The following is a 16,981-nucleotide window of genomic DNA, read 5'->3' as shown; positions in this document are numbered from 1 at the left end:
ATTGTGACCAATTTGGAGTACATTTAGCTTTTTAAAATGTGCGTTCAATCCATAGATTGTAATATAAACGTGGACATATCGATATGTCTGGGTCTGAAAAAAAAAAAAGGGTCAATGCAGAAGTGCCTTAAACTGCAATATCACCGAGGCCCACTAGGGGTTGGCTTCAAAAAGGCTCTGGCTCCATACTCCGGTTCAACTCCCATACAACTTCTGTTATGAAATGCGAAGTAAATACGTTTTCCCCACGATTATCGATCATTATAGTGTCATTTGCTGAGGTCACTACTTCCTACTAGCTTTCTGACGGTTCATCTGAAAAATAATGTAATCAATTAGATATTAGGTCTCAAAGTGGCATATTTGGGGGATGTGCCTGTGGTGCAGTCAGGTTTCCACTATTGATGGGTGGGGCGTAGTGTCCTCGCGTTCCCAATCAGATTGAGTCAGATCCCCACTTGCTTGTCCCTAGCTCGTCCAAATATGGTCACTTCTGGTTCTAAAATAGCAAGATGGCGACGGACAAGATCTGAAGCTGGGGCTTCACGATGGCAGTTCACAAACCTGTGGGTGGCGTCACTGTTGGTTGCTGCTTGTTTCAAACTCTGCTGACACGCATACCATTGTGCCAGTATAGTATTTCATCTTGTCGTGAGATTGGTTTGCCAGCTGCTGTTTCCAAGGTCAAGAATATTCTAATATTTGAATACCTTATAACCTCTTTTTTTCATTTTTTTTTTTCATATAAAGTAGCTACGGGGTTTCAAAAACTACTGTCTTATTTGTGTAATGCTCACGTAAAATTGTGACGCGTGTTGAAATTTACCCTTGCGCCCACAAGCTTGTTTGAAAATGAATTACGGCCCCATTTTTTTTTTTTTTTTTTTAAATAGTTGATATTGGTATTTGTGTTGTTACACGGCAGGGAAGAGTACAGTCACAAGGCAAGCTTTTATGCCATCGCAAATAGACTTCAACAATATTGTCGTCACTTTAGTTTTTTTTTTTCAAGGCTTGCTTGGCTGCGAGTCCGAGCTATGTCCATCTGATCCCCATTCTGTTCCTAGCCGTCGGTGTGGGAACATCCGCGGCCTCGATCCGTGGTCAGGAGCCATACTCTGTCCCTGTGGTTCGCGCCGTCGAACATTCTGGGCTCAGGTCCCAGAGAATAGTGACATGTCAGCAGCCCATTCAAATGAACAGGCTGAGGGTAGCACTATGTTAGCAGTGCTGCGGAGGGGGGAGGGGGGGGTGCTAAAACCGGTGCCGTGTTAAACATTGCAGGGGTAGACCAGGGAACGTGGCTCCATGAAAGGTCTGGTGTTCCTGGATAGGTTCTGTGTGTGTGTGTGTGTGTGTGTGTGTGTGTGTGTGTGTGTGTGTGTGTGTGTGTGTGTGTGTGCGCAGTTCAGGACAACATAAAACAATCTTTTACTGTTAAGATAAATGACCAGTGACTCGCTCCTTCTTTCTTTTTTTTCTTTCTCTTGCTAATGTTTAGGTCAGAAAAGGTCAGCCAACCAGAGCTGCTTTTACAGACTTAACTGTCTCCTCAGTTTCTGATGTCATGCACAAGATGGTAGTCATTCATGGCTTCATATGAGACATGACTGTATGCTAGAGGATCTGTGAGGGTGTGCTCGGGCGCAGTGGTGTTTTGAGTAAATTCTGCTGCTGGTATATCACCATGCTCAAAATAAGCATGCTTCCCTGTCCTACTTTAGCATTTTACCGTACCATTTTTTTGCTAATTATTAATAAACGTAAAGTAGGGTTCAGGTAAATGGTAATGCCACTTGTTTTGTAAGTGTTTAGTCACAAACCAATACTGAACTAACTTTTTGACCTGATGGAATTAGAGGATTCATGCGCTGGAAGCAGTGAATGTCAGCGAACAATGGAAAGCTGTACAAATTCCAATCCATCAGGTAGATGTTAAAATGTGTTCTTCATGGCATAAGTGTAAACTTTGGACCGGTGTGGCTCCACGGGGTATCGCCAGTCATTATTGTTAATCCTCGGAGCATCACGAATATCTCCTACAAAATTTCATGGCAGTCCTTTTTCATAATTCTCAAAAGATGTCTTCAGAAAGTTTGATCTTTCCAGGATTCATCCTCGTGTGGACCGTGCATGTCTCTACACAGTTACGCCACCCATTCACGAGCCACAGAGACAGCCCACCTGGAGGGTCTGTCTGGACGGGTCATTCCGTGTCAGCTGACTCTTCTTCACGATCCTCGCGACCAGGTTAGGACTCAAGATGGAGAGAGAGAGAGAGAGCGAGAAACAGAAGCCATGCACACACAAGCGATCATGAGTTCTCTTGATCAGACGGTGGCCGAAGGATTGAAGCTTTAGGCCCGTAAACATAAAGATAGGATATCTTTGGTACTGAACATAAAAAAAATAAAAAAATAAAATAAAAAATAGTTAAACAAATGAAATCATTTTTGCAACCTTCCCATTATTTTTGGCAGAACCTTGTTGTATTGCTTTCATTGTATTTTTACAACTAGTAACAGCAGTCTGTATTACTCACAATTAATGACCAGTTGCAGCTTTAACTACGTGTAGGGTGGAGGTGTACAGGAGTGCATCAGTTATTACGTTCTGTGGGTGTGTCGAAAGGTAGACCTACCGCTCCAGATTGTGAATCATTTCTCCAAATCCAGTACTTCCAGTTTAGCTATTGGACAATAAATGTAAATCTTCTTGCAGCAGACTTGGTGATGGCTCTCGCTGAGGCGTTATCCCGGGTTTCTAGGTAAACAAGTTTACAACACACGCCAGGGGAGATCGCGAAACTAGTGGAACCCGCCAAAGTTCGGTCAGTATGATTTGGGCAGGATTTGCACAGCCTACATTTCCAATATGTCCGCACGCTCTACAAACCAAATATGTACTTTTATGTACCATACATAGGTGACACTTAAATGTGGACCACATGGCTTCTATCGGTTCGGTGTAGACGGCACCAGCTGTTGACTGAGATTTGAAATACAAGAAGTATACGTTTTGGTGTAAATGAAACTACACAAAGGGAAGAAGCTCACAAGTCTTTGTATGCATGCTTCCTATCTCTGGGTCAGGTTCAGGCAGGAATACAAAGCAGGTTGCATCTTTTTAATAGGCTTCTCCTCCCTCGAATGTTTCGCTCCCTCACGTGATCACATTTGAGCCATTTGAAACAGTAACCAGGAAAAGCCAGGGACATTTTGACGTTCAAGGAACGTTTAGATCTCACGATGCACAATTATTCCTAAAAACAGATTGCAATTTATCGCACTGTGAATAGCATCACAATAATAATCAACAAATCAATCAAATGTTTGTGAAAAATGATATTCAGCCCCGTGAGTTTGATACTCTGAAAAAGTTGGTTTTAAAAACACACTTAAAAGTTCTGGTTTACGTTTTGACTTGAAGCTCTCGGGATGCTGCATGTTGCTCACTGCTTTGTCTTGGCATCAGCTTTACTTTGTAATACATAGAGCCCAAAGTTACCCACAGTCGGTTCCCTGTTAACCAGTCGGCCCGCTCTGAATACCTCCGTTGGCAACAACTTTACTTTCCTTCCCTCTGCATCGCTTCTCCTCTCTGTAAAGTCTTTCAGTCACGGGGAATTCAAGTGCTTCTGTCTATTTGTTTAAAATAGTGAAACTGAAACTACATTTTTAGGAAGGAGAGGGTTTGATTCATTTTTGAAGTTAGCCGGGAAGTTAAGGTATGTTGAGAGGCTTAAGGGTCGGCTGACTGCCCTTGAGAAATAATTTATCGTAAATATTGACACGAGTAAAATTAGGTCAGTTGGAAAGTGATGTCAATTAGGTTAGGTTAGGTAGTTACTATTATTATTCTATTAATTAGATTGATTGCCCAGCCCTAGGTTCAACTAATTTATTTTTTATTAACAATTAATCTGCTGATTATTTCTTGACTAATTGATGAAAAATTACAATTTAAGCGGCTGTCATCTAATGTTATTTTTTTCCAGTTTAAAAGCCTAAAAAAACCAAGCGACAGCAGACAGTATTTCTATTTTGCCTGAAGAAGGTAAAGAATTGAAAGTGATGACTCTGCATTGCAGTTCTCAGATTTTCAGATGGTCTGTTTGTTGGGTACAGCAACGGCAAGATCAGCAATTTAACCTAATTGGAGTAATAGTGTTGCTCAGTTTACAGAATACCATTTTTTTTGTGTGTGTGTTGACAGTACAGTGTATAAGGTGCCAGCTAGCACACAAAACCTTACTAATCAGATACTGTATTTTAATTTCATAGGGGCATTTCTCATAGATGTAAGAAAAGGAAGTAACCACTGAAGGAAAACGAGTTCATTTTCGGTAAATGAGAAAAGCAAAACGTTTTTGGAAGTAAACATGGTCTGCAGAAATAGTTTATACATCTTCCTCAAATGAAGGCGTTCTCTACAAAATGTGAATGGAGTTTATGTAAATTTGAGATCATAATCTCATCGTTTTAAATATAAAACTGTATTCAAATTATGGTTTCAGGCAACCCGTTGCTCACCGGTTAGGGTGCATAATAGTGTAGCTCTTCGTATTGCTAATAGTTTCAGTCTTCAGCGTGTTTCCAGTCTGTCCAGTGGGGGCGGCTAAGCGTGAATGTAAATCTTGTCTGTCGGAGACGTCATTCCGTGTAGACATTGGGAATTTGTAATCAGCACCGACACCGCGACTATACGGAGTTCCACAGGGTTTTGTTCTTGGTCCATAACTATTCTCTATCTACCTACTGCCTCTCGGTCATATAATCCCAAAAAAACCCACTATCAATTACCATTTCTACTCCAATGATACATAACTATATTTCTCCTTTGACAACAATCACGATAACCAACTAAGCAACCACCATGTGTGCATTGCAGAAATACAAAAACTGGATGGCATCAAACTTTCTACAGTTAAATCAGAAATGATAGGTCCAGACTGTATCCGAAATTACATTTCCTCCCATCTCAGTTCCCTCTCGGCTAGCATAACTTCCTCCGGCAGAATCCCTTTTCCACTCGGGGTAAAATCTCAAAAATCAGGTCATTTCTATCCCCCAATAACATAGAAACATTCATTCATGATTGCATCTCATCCTGGTTAGATTACTGCAACTCCTGCCTAACGCAATTAAACACAAATAAACTTCAACTCATTCAAAATGCAGCAGCCAGACTCATAACCAGGGCCAACAGGAAAGAGCGCATTACGCCGGTTTTTAAAAAACACTTCATTGTCTCCCTGTCCATTTTTAGAATAGATTTAAAAATTTGAATGATCACGTATAAGGCTCGTAGGGGGGGGCTGAAGCCTGAATATATCTGACCTCCTGTCCCCCTACGATCCTAAATGCAACCTGAGATCCTCTGGTAGGTCATTCCTGACCGTATCTCGATCTCACCTAATAACTAAAGCTGAGCGGGCATTTTCTGTTCTTGCCCCTCAGTTGTGGAACGACCTGTCAGACGAGATCAGGGACGCCAACGTCTTCTTTCAAGTCACTCCTAAAAACGCACTATTTTAGACTCTCCTTTTGTTGACTGCATTTTTATTGATTCCCTGTCTGTTTTATTTTTGTTGTATTTTCTCATTATATTTTATTCACTGTTGCCTTTCGTGTTTTAAATGTATGTAAAGCGCCTTGTAACTTGCTTTTTTTGAAAAGTGCTACAGAAATAAAGTTATTATTATCAACGTTTAAGTTATAGATATTATATAAATCATATACACTTGATGCCTGCCTGAAAAGCTACTGTAATACCCGCAGCGATTATTTTTTTACTCCTGTTGCTTTTTTTCTTGAACAATCTAAAGTTCAGACGTAAGCATTTATTTGCAGTTTTAATGTGTTTACTGTGTAAAAAAAATATTTTCTAATGTTGTTGTTGTTGTTTGTCTTTTTTGTAGGTCCTGTCATCGCGACCGTTGATCAGATTTAATGGAAACCAAGGGGTAAGAACATATTCTCTCCCTCCCGCTCACTACTTCCCCACTCCAATGCATGTCCCTTGGCATTACTTTGATCATTTCTGTCAACATAAACAAAATCATTTTCCACAAAAACACGCACACGGAGACATTTCAACATTGCTGTCCACTGCAAGCTGGCTCCTTTTTTTTTTTTTTTTTTTTTTTTTTTCAACAAGACACTTAAATGGCAGGTTTTAAAGTGTCCTTAGAAAGCAGCTACATTTAATGATGTACTTTTTGCCATAGTGTCAGCTTTGCCTGACATTGATGCACCACTGTCCGACCTCTCTCTGCAAATATTTTCCAACCTTTTCATGCTGCAGGCCACACGACTTGTTTTGGTTTACTACTTAAATTTGCAAATGAACACTCGATAACCCCCCCCCCCAAAAAAAAAAAAAGCATGGTATGTAAAATACTCTTAAACCTCTCACAATGTCATGCTCACTTCTTAGTTCTTCATAGCTCAAATATAGTGTAGGAAAATAAAGGAAGCATGATGTGCTGTATGCTTTTATTCTTTGCCAGCACACTTGTGTTTCTGTCTATAATATGAACCTTGGCTAATAATGAAATCTGATATTAATGCATCAGCCACTCCGAGACATTTCTAGGATATTCAAATGCCAGAATTACTGTATTTGCTGCTCTTCCAGATTTCGAATGGAAATAGGATGAGATTGAACCACTTCTTGCAACCAAAGAGGTCTGATTCGCAACCCATACTTTTTGTGACATAAGTAAAATTCTCAAGTCTGTAAACAAAACCAACAAAACTGTCAGGGGAGAATTTGTTTGCAATCCAAATAGATTTATTCTCAGTTTATATCTTTTTACCTGCAGTGCTAGAAATTTGCTATAAAAACTGTATTATTTTTTTTTGATTGCATAAGTAAGACACAGAATACCTTCATTCACGAGCAGTAATGCATGCTTTTCATAATGCAAGAAAAGTAATTATCAGTTACGTAAACAAAGCAAGCCGGCCGAACTAAAAGCCGCAGGCGATCGTTAGCCAGGCCACAGCTGGTTTCTTTACATTGACATACACCGATAAATATTTCTGTGTGCATTGGAAAAATACTTTTGCGAAGACAGTCATTTGTATATATAAATCCTGAATTACATTTGTGAATCCTTTTGTGTGCATTAATGAGTTATAAGATTGATCTGAGCCTGTACAGCAAAGCTAAACCTGCCGCTGCCTGCTTTGCCCTTTTACTTCAACAGAAGCAACTCATTGAATGCACAAGGTAGGCTAAGTGTAGCAAATAGTAAAGTACCAATAGATTAGACTGTGGATTTTTTTTTTTTTTTTTTTTTTTTAAATCCTAGTATATGAGCAGCTCTGCATGTTTATTATGCAGCTCAGACCTGCGAGTTTATGAGAAGAACGAAACTCCCGCCCGGGTGCCAGTTCCCCCTACATCAGCAATGAACTGTCCCCACGGAGACGATAAGCACCCTCACGTTCACAAGCATTCTGCACTCAAGCAAATGCTTCCGGCAATGGCAGACGGCAGGGTTAACATGTGTGAGCCTGCCCGGTCTGACATGCACAGACGGTCTATTTACTCTTCTCTATTGGCAAGTTTCAGGTTGGTTTGACATTCAGTGGCCTGTTTCGTTGAGCGATTTGCCGTGTCCAAACATTTTATTGGCAACACGACTATGTCCAAAAATGCTGCGATGATGAGTTCTTTGCGGCCAATATGTCAACATGGCCACAATGTCGACAACAGCAGCATTTTCAAGCATCTCCTACACCTTCTCTCAAACTGCCGCGTGTGCACCCCAGTCTTTTGTCTTGTGTAAAGGGTTTGAGTGTAATAATCAGTCATCAAATAGGATTATAAAACCTCCCACACAGTTTGGCACCACTAGCGAGAAATGTGGGTTAAATGTGCATTTTTTTTTTTCCTTTAAGCGAGGAGGATCATTGCATTGTTAAAGCTGCTTCCTCCCCAGATATCAGCAGTGCCAATATTAAACTTGCAGAAAAAAATGATGGGCAGAATTATAAATATGAAAAAAAAATACTTTTGCAAGACAGGCTGAAAATGTAAAGCCCGGCACCACCCGGTTATTGCTCACATCTTCAGGCTTTGCTCTGATTGTAGTCTGGAAACCCTGTTTGCATTAAGGTTTATTCAGACACTCTGAAGGGCGGACCAATTACCGACCAGCGGGGGTGTCTCAAATAGCTCCAACAACAACCTCGGCGGTGCTGGAGTTTTTGCACACAATGAACGATATATGCAGGTCGCTGCTGATTGATTAAAAGCTCCAACAGTTTCAAAGTTCATTTTGAGGCCATTAGGAGGCAACAACTGAAAACAATCCACTGATGGAGCGAGTCCAGACCCATCTGTTCATGCAGTGAATCCAGGGCTGTCAATACCAGACTAGAAAATGTCTGAAATAGTTTCAAATGTTCAAAATGATACAGCAAGAACACAGAATAGTACACATTACTTTGGTTCTCCGTCATGCCAAATTTCATATTCAACTTAAAATCCCTTTTCCTGATGGAAACGGGCAAAAGTTGTAAATGCAGGACACGCACAAGTTGTACAATTTTTTTTTTTTTTTTTTAAATGCATATTTAAGATTAGAAGTGTTGCTAAGGGAATCGAGTGAACCCGGTGCAAGCTCAGGCGCCTCAATTGCTTTCCAGATGCTCACAGGTAGACCTAAAATTGCAACAGCTTAGCAAATGTGCTCAACATTCATGGTTTGGTGTGTAACATTTGCCTGAAAGATTGTTGATATAACCAGTGGTGTAGTTAAGTTCTGTGATTTCTACATTTTACAAAAGAAAGTCATTATTTCAGCTAAACTCATGAAGTGTCAACAAAATGGCACGAGTGGTATTCAGTCTACAACTACAAGAACTTCCTCTCGCTGTTTTTGTGCTTTTGTTGCTGCCTTCTGTCAATATTTGTAAAACTGGAAGCAGAACATTGCAATGTTGCGTAGACACAGACTCGCACTCTCTCACTTAATGCCTTTTTTTTTTATTTTTTATTTTTTTTATCAAGTATTCCTTCTCCTAGTATCCATTTTATCTGTACCAACATGTCTTCTCTGGGAAGTTGTCTTTTATCTCTAGACCAGGTAATTCAATATGGTCCTTGCCCGCAATGTAATTGGCATGTTGCAGAAAGACAGTCGCCATCTGGTTTTAAATATCCTCTTTAACGCGCATTGAAATGTGTTGAACACACACGTATGCTCATATGCACTTGTGTGAAAGATAGATAGACAGACCTGGTTATTATCTGAGCAGTTCAGGCTATTAGAAGTTATGCATTTTATTGTTGCGTCAGGCTCTCGCTCTGTTACTGTTGAGATCATGAATGCAAGTCAGAAGTGTGAAAGTGACTAAATTACAGAACAGATGGCTTGGCTGTCACAACCAGATCCCATATTCATTCACTCATTTTCATTCATCCGGTACAGCTCTCTCTGTCGAGCTCAAAGCTTTCACACTCACCTTTTTAGAGAGGAAGGAATCCAGAGACTAAAAACTGTGGAAAGATGGAAGGTTATTTTTCTAGGCAGGTTTGGGTTCATATTTTTAAAACGGCCAAAAAATACACACGTGGGCAGCATAAAACCTGGGGGAGAAAAAAACGAAAAAAAAACGTGACTTGGATGATTCTCTCAAATTCTTATTCACCCTCACATTTCATTTTGGCTGGAGCAACATTAAGTATTCTGTCTTTGAGTACAGTTTGGGTATTTGTCACTATGACAGGCGCGTGCCTCCTTCCTTTCATTAACGCTGCTTAAGTGGCCCGTGGCAATGAGTGTATGGAGATGTTCTACACTTATTGTTGTCTTTTACTTTCTCCTGCATCGTTCTCGTCTGTCCCACCGAACTGCTGTTTGTGTTTGACTCGCTCGCTCTAAAATTCAACTTTTTTTGCAATGCATCCGGCATCGTTGCCACTTTTCAAGCTTGCGCACAGCTGTTCGATCAGTTTAGTCTGTTGAATCGGGAGGGCCTTCGTGAGAAAACTCTGTCGTTGACTTTTAGCCAAACAAGTCAGCTGTCAACCATTTAAATTTAGTCTCTTCTTATTACTCATCTCACTTTTGTTTTAAATTTTCTTGCCCAACCCAAAGACCACAGTGTGACAAAGCCAGTACGAAAAGCAAAAGTTTTTCCCATGTGGGACTATAAAAATTAAAAAAAAAATTAAAAAAAAGACTGCTGACTCGTCATAAACATCTTCAATGTCATCTTACTGTGCCTGGGTCCTGTCTCTATCTGTCTGGTTTCATTTCTCTTTTGCCTGCCTTGGCTTCTCTCCTCTCCCCTGGCCTTGAAGAGAGGACTAGACAGAAGCGTGGGGCTCGGATCACTTGAACCTGGGCTTGAAAAGATGCATTGTTTTCTGGAGGCTTTACAGAATGAGATGAGACTAGCTGACGCAGAAGGAGGAGGTGGTGGGTGGACGACTTGTTTAAAAATCCACTCCGTGCGTAATGTCTTTTTTTTTCCATTGCTCGGTTTTGTCGTGGTTTGACGGCAACAACGGGCTGAAGCTCTCAAAGCTTTGATTAAAAACGTATGTGGAAGGGTTTTTGTTTGCACATTGAACTTCTTGATGATGAACATAGTGGTTTTTAGTTGTTCCTAAAAGGAAACAGGAGTTGGGCTGATAAATGAGTGTTGGCTTCAAGTTGCGCAGCTGCAATATTCCTGTTCCAGCTGCAGGATGGTGCAGTTTAGAAAAGAGTGTTTGGAGTTGTACTCCTTCATGATGGGGCTACCTGAATATACACTACAAATATAACTTGGAAACAACAAAATCGCACGCATGCACCTCATGCATCCAGTCATAATCAAGCATCCTTTTTATGTGCATATAATTTTGCAATTAGATAATTTGTCAACACCTCCCACTCAAAGTGTACAGAGACTTTAGTTGTAGAGATGCACAGGAAAGACCAACTGGAGAAAATTCCCACTCACAAACGGCAAACAAGGGAGTGTCAGCTTTGATCTTAATGATGATCCATTTCTTTAGAAACTGTGCTCTTTCATGGATGATTTAGTTGGATTTATTCACCTCGTGGTTTCAACACCCAGGCATTTATTGAATTAATGCCTGCACCATTTGGTGTGGAGGAGCCTCTTCTCACTCATTCATCCTCTACAATATGAGTCAGTGAGTCAACTGAGTCACTCCCCTGTGTACTTCCTCACAGTCACTTCCTCTGGCTCTTAATTATATCTGGATTCACAGAGTCAACTTATTTTCTTCTGTTCCTTATTGTGTTGAAATAAACATGACATTAGTATGTTCAAATTTAAAATTGTGCAAACTGTACATTAATTTGTCTTTCAACACCACGACATGATGCATTATTGCAGCTCTTATTCATAAGCATACATGTTTTTTGGTTTTTTTTAAAGGTTATGATCCTATAATGTAGTTTAGAGTGGGCATAGCTGCTGCCTTCGCAGCTTCCAACACCTTCTAATGACAAACAGAAAATGGCAACCCCTTGAATGATCCTCAAGTAATCAGATATTGTGTATTTCTTTTTTTCAATTTTGTTTTGTTCGCTGTGGACCACATTTGTATTGTCGAGATATGAATGAATATTTGGGTTATGGTGTCTCAAACTATTTTCCTGTTGCCGGCGCTGGCTGGTCGAGCTGTAGCTTAGACTTAAAGTGGATTCATGTAGGACTTTAATTAATTAGACTGACGTGTCTGGTTGCCCACCCCCTGCCATGATAAATGTGTACTTGCCAGCAAGCTAGAAAATTCCCTTTCTAAAGAAAATTGTCCCAAAACATTTGCTGAAAGGCTCGATCGGTAACGTTATTCTTGAGAATAATGAGGTTATCAATAATATTTGGATGAAGGCTGTAGCAGGTGAATGCTCTGTGCTGGTTCAGCTTGACTTTAGAGCCACTTTTGACACAATGGATTATAGCACTATTATTGATCGGTTGAGAACCTGGGTTTATAGCCCCATTAAATGTGCTTTTCATATGTTTCTAACAGAAAACTTTAGGTTTCCAGCTGTTGGTTTTACATCCTCTCGGGCACTGTCCGGGTATGTGGTGCTGCGGAGGGCTCCATGCGAGGTCCACTTTTATTTTCTCTTTATTTGCTTCCTTTGGGCCATATTGTCAATGTAAAATATCCTTTCATCGTTACGCAGATGATGCTCAGCTTTTCTTGTCTTGTACTTGAACCTTGAGGTTATTTAAGATCTGTACCTCACAGTTTGATATATTTAAAAGCTAGCTCAATTGTGTTTTTACCACTTGAGGAATATCTCCTTAAATGATCTTTTGGTGATCTTCAAAGAGTTATTCATGCCTTTATCTTCTTTTGTCTGGATTATCGTGGTGCCAGTAGCCAAAACACGATTGCCTGGCTTCAAGACGTAGCTGCAGTCTCTTAACTAAATCTCAAAGGCGTGATCGTACAGTTCCCGTTTCAGCCTCCATTTTCTTTGGAGTGGATTTTATGATGTTACGCCTGACTTTAAAGGCTCTGTAAACCAGCTCCTAAACCTTCTCTCACCTGCCTATAGTTTAAAACCCACAGACAAAGCACTGTTAGCGCAGGTCTTAGAGGATGACAAATAAAGGATCACTGTATTTATTGCAATCTTCAATCGATCTTCGGTAAACAGAGCTGAGCTGCCCACAGTCTGAAAACGTGCCAATCCCAGCAGTGAGGAACGAGCCAGTGAGTCACAGGCTGAGCTTCTGTTCTAGGTTAGGTCACTTGTAATGTACTGCTCACTGTTCAAGAGGACCTGTGCTTGGGATCCAAAACCCTCTAATTGGTTACTTCTTCTTTCTGTTGTTACGCTGGCTCAATGTGATGCACGGTCCTTGGCTGTGACACCACTTAAATTGCAGCAGCCAAGCCCTCCTGGAAACAAGACCCTTTGCCTGGACTCGCAGTCTAGAACTACATTTACTGGAGTTTGTCTCTACAGGACTTGTCAAATCACTTTACTCTTGAATTCACAGCCTAATTAAAGGAGTTTGCGGTGAATCAGAAATGCATCAAGGCAATGTTTCCATATCACCCCGTGTTTTCGCCACTCGCTCTTTCACATTGCTCTTTCAGAAATTTACTGACATGCTTCTTTGCACTGCATTCAAAATGTCAACCATTTTCACCCAGTGCCTGAGTGTCATAGTGCAAGATTTATTTTAAAGCAAAGGAAAAAAAAATGCAGCATCTGAACCTCACTTGTCAAATTATATCCTCCATTTAAACAAAGTGTCCAGCAGCTTGCTTATGATTAGAGGTTCGTGGAGTTAAACGGCTCGACAATGGTAAACTCCACTTCCTCCGTGGTCTTTTAAAAGCAACACCTGTAGTGCTGGAGGAAGGTAATTATGGGTATAGAATGGGAGGTGCGTAACTGTCGGCGGCCACAGACTGCGGAAATACTTGTCATAGTTCTTCTGCTACAGTAATTTCGCGGTTCCCTCAATCACGCATCGGGAACAGACTCAGAAACACGATTAGAACGGGTGTAGATGAAAGCAGGGAGAAGACGAGGTGGTGGATTTAGATGCATTTTGTTTTCAGTAGTTTTTCATATCGGCAAAAAAAAATACCTGGAGCTCATTCACTGCTTTTGACCGTCATGGTTACGTTTTCAATGTGTGCCATGCTGATGTTTTTTTATAGCACGGGATACATCACGCAGAAAAATATTGTGTTTAACTCTAAAAAAAATATTATGTGCAGTTAGTTCATGATTGTCTGCGAAGTATCTTGAACATGCTAATGATAATAAATATTATGGAAGCCTGGAAACAAATCCAGATTGTGTTTTAAAAATGTAATAAACTGGTACCGTGCCACCTCAACCGTTATTGAGTGTTATTTTTGTCTCTTAAGTCATCAAGAACATTTATATCTCTTGTTGATTTCATTCATTGATGTTTTTTTGTTGTTTTTTTTTTCTTCAACAGAAAATCTCAATACCACGGTCAGAAAATTCCAGTGAACTGCAAACATTTACTTTCTACCTGTCTAATGTGGGCAGAGATAACCCGCAGGGCAGCTTCGACTGCATCCAGCAGTACATCACCAGGTGAGAGCAAACACGCAATCACATTCAATTTCACAATTCTCTTTGCTTTTCTTTTCTTTTCTTTTCTTTTTTTTTTTTTAAAGCATTTTCTTATTTAAAATTTTTCTTGGTAAAAACGCAACTTCCCTTATTCTGATGTCAAATTCATATTAATAGCGTGGCTTATTATCTTTACACTGTGTAATGATCAACGGTCTTTGCCTTGAAACACTCTTTAGGTAATTTAAGTCCAGAGGGGCATCAACAAGCATCTCGGTTACTTCACAGGCACCCCTGAAGAACTTTACGGGGGATTTTAGCTCTTTACAAATGGTAGACGATGTCGTCTTGACCTGCTGTGAATAGTTGATGCGGGCGGAGTGGCATGCATTTTTCAGTGGACTTTCTAGAACTTTTCTGAACTAAGTTATGGAACCAAATTCGCTTTTACAAACTGCACAGCTGCCAATAAGAATGAAGTTGTTTAAAGTGGAAAAGAGTGCATGCATATTAGTTTGTTTTTTTTATAAATGGGACTTTAGCTATGTTGTATTTTTGCGGTAAAAGTTTGTGTAGCAGCAGCAGCAGCAGCTGCTACGACACACGACCGGCTTACGATTACAATGTGGGTCTGTCCCCTTCCATCTATCAAACCCAATAACCTCATTCTGTACGTTTTCTGTAGCCTAACAACCCCCCCCACCCTAAATGCTGGTTGAGTGAAATAAATAGCACCAGATGTCTGTGTTGAGGAAGGAAGTAGAAACACAGAATGAGGAACACCATCGTCGTCGTCGTCGTCGTCGTCGTCTTCTCTAACTGTCATGTTTCTGACCCCATTATTCTGCAAGTATTTTTAACCAGTGGGTCAGGTGGAGTTCATCCGAATCTCTGACTGGATCCTAATCAACCTTGTGTTGCAGTCTAAAACCCAAATGACAGAGCTCAGCCACTGATTGTGCCAGCACCATCTCATTTTCTGCCAAATCCTCATCAAAGTGGAGGGGAATCAAAGAGAACCGGAAAGTCAGAAAAGAATGGGATTTGATGCAGCATTGAGTCGTACTGGTGTCGGTGGAAATTGAAAAGAAATGATAGTTGTACCCTGAAGGGGTTTAGTAGATCTCATCTGGGCAGGAATAGCGCAGTGAAAGTTCGGAAACACCAATAGAAAAATATTTAATATGTAAAGGAATAAATACGAAGTTAATGTTGGATTAATCTGTAGTGATGGATTTATGGTCGGTACTTTGACGTAATATTCTCTAAAGTAAAACATGATTGCTTTATTTCCTGTTTTTTGAATAAAAGTAATTCCCTTTTAATCATTTCCTCTTCAAGATTCTGTTTACTCTATCCCCATCTTCCTCTCTCTTACCATCTCCTCTTTGTTTTGGCAGGGAAGGGAGCATTCAGCTGGATTGTTTGGGTGGCATTCAGGACAAGATTACAGTATGCGCCACAGACGACTCCTACCAGAAGGCCAGGGAAAACATGGCCCAGGTTGAGGAGGAGACCCGCAGTCGGAGTGCCATCGTCATCAAGCCTGGGGGAAGATACGTAGGTGAGGAGACACGATACCGACACATGAATACATTCGGTCAGTAAGTCAATCTCTGGACCACGTACATGCAAAAGCCAGGATTTGATAGCTCGGCTGTGGGTCAGCGAGAAGAGATATTTTCACTGATGCATCACAAAGCTTTTGGGATGAACGTGTTTGAGTAGCCTTGCTCCAGTGGTGAGTGGGTTTGGGTCTGAGGCTACATGGCAAAGGGCCGGCACACTGCCAGCACGCCTCATCTGTAACCAGGACTCCATTGACTTTTGATGGCGGTTGGTTCCTCAATGGTCAAAAATATAACGCACCACATCCTCCTCGTCCATAAACCGATGAAAGTCATTTCAACGCCGAGAGGCAGAAATGTCTCCAGGGGAATAACGCGTCAACTTCCTGTCTTATTATCAGACCTGCACGATTAAAACACATCGTTCTGCAGTTGCAGTAGAAGGACACCGTAGCCCTTGCCTCATCGCCTGGAAAGAAAGAAATCCAGTTCAGACCTATTCTCTGCTCAGCAGTGAGTCAGGAAGTGTTTGGTCCGTGGATGTTGTGGATCCCAACAGTGTTTTGGTCTCAATACATGATCTGGGAAAAAAAAAGGTGTGAGTGGAAGATGGTGGTAATAACTGGTATTTGCAGTGGATGTTAAGTTCGCGTGTATGTGGCAACATGAACGGTCAGTTTATGATGCATCATCTGTGAATCATCTACAAGTTCTACCAGTCATTAACAGTCAAACGATGTTGAAAAGAATCTACGTGGTGGTGGAATTAGAGAGGGCTCTCGTTCTTCAGAAAATAAGCAAGCATTGGCTACCAGCCAAAGAAAATCACTTGATGAGTCATTTTCTTGCAGTAATTTTGTTTCGGTAATAGCTTAAAGTGTAATTTACTGAATTCGTCTCATGATTAAAATTCTCACACATGGAAAATCTTAATATAACTGGTGACTAAACTGTAAACTGCACAAACTGTTTGTTTTGAAGAATTTGAATTCTGTGGGATGGGGTTGGGTGGGGTTGTAGGGGAGGGGGAGGGGGACCTCCCCTACAACCGCACCCAACACCTCACCTTCAACCCTTTGAGGAGAGCTGGTAGCGCAGGTTTGAATTTTGAATGACCAAAAAGTGAAGACTAGGAGTATGTTATTCCATCCATGGAACATGTTTTCCAGCTCCTCCTCGGGATCCTCAGACGTTCCCAAACGAGATATATAATATCTCCAGCGTATTCTGGGTCACACTTTGATGATGACAATATTACGACTTGTTGATGTAATGACACCATACCATTACGCAGCTCAGAGATATGATGTACATCACATGCAGAACTTAATCGCAGCTTGGCTGAAGGCTGCTT

At 40.8% G+C, this 16,981-nt stretch overlaps 1 protein-coding gene across 1 annotated transcript in view; it reads left to right on the top strand.

Annotated features, from left to right (window-relative positions):
• The window catches only part of ell (elongation factor RNA polymerase II), a 35,993-nt gene that overhangs the window by 8,264 nt on the left and 10,748 nt on the right, over window positions 1-16,981 (top strand). Inside the window, exons 2-4 of the mRNA XM_069694978.1 lie at window positions 5,921-5,965; window positions 13,959-14,080; window positions 15,460-15,623. Coding sequence (XP_069551079.1) covers window positions 5,921-5,965; window positions 13,959-14,080; window positions 15,460-15,623 — 331 coding nt within the window. The remainder of the gene's footprint in view (window positions 1-5,920; window positions 5,966-13,958; window positions 14,081-15,459; window positions 15,624-16,981) is intronic.

This window comes from Brachyistius frenatus, unplaced genomic scaffold (genome assembly GCF_029030835.1).
Source record: "Brachyistius frenatus isolate BFR_SWC_R1_liver_20210118 unplaced genomic scaffold, ASM2903083v1 Contig_18, whole genome shotgun sequence".
Classification (NCBI taxonomy): Eukaryota; Metazoa; Chordata; class Actinopteri; family Embiotocidae; genus Brachyistius; species Brachyistius frenatus.
The sequence above is the reverse complement of the archived record's forward strand: the minus strand, read 5'-3'. Positions and strand labels throughout refer to the sequence as shown.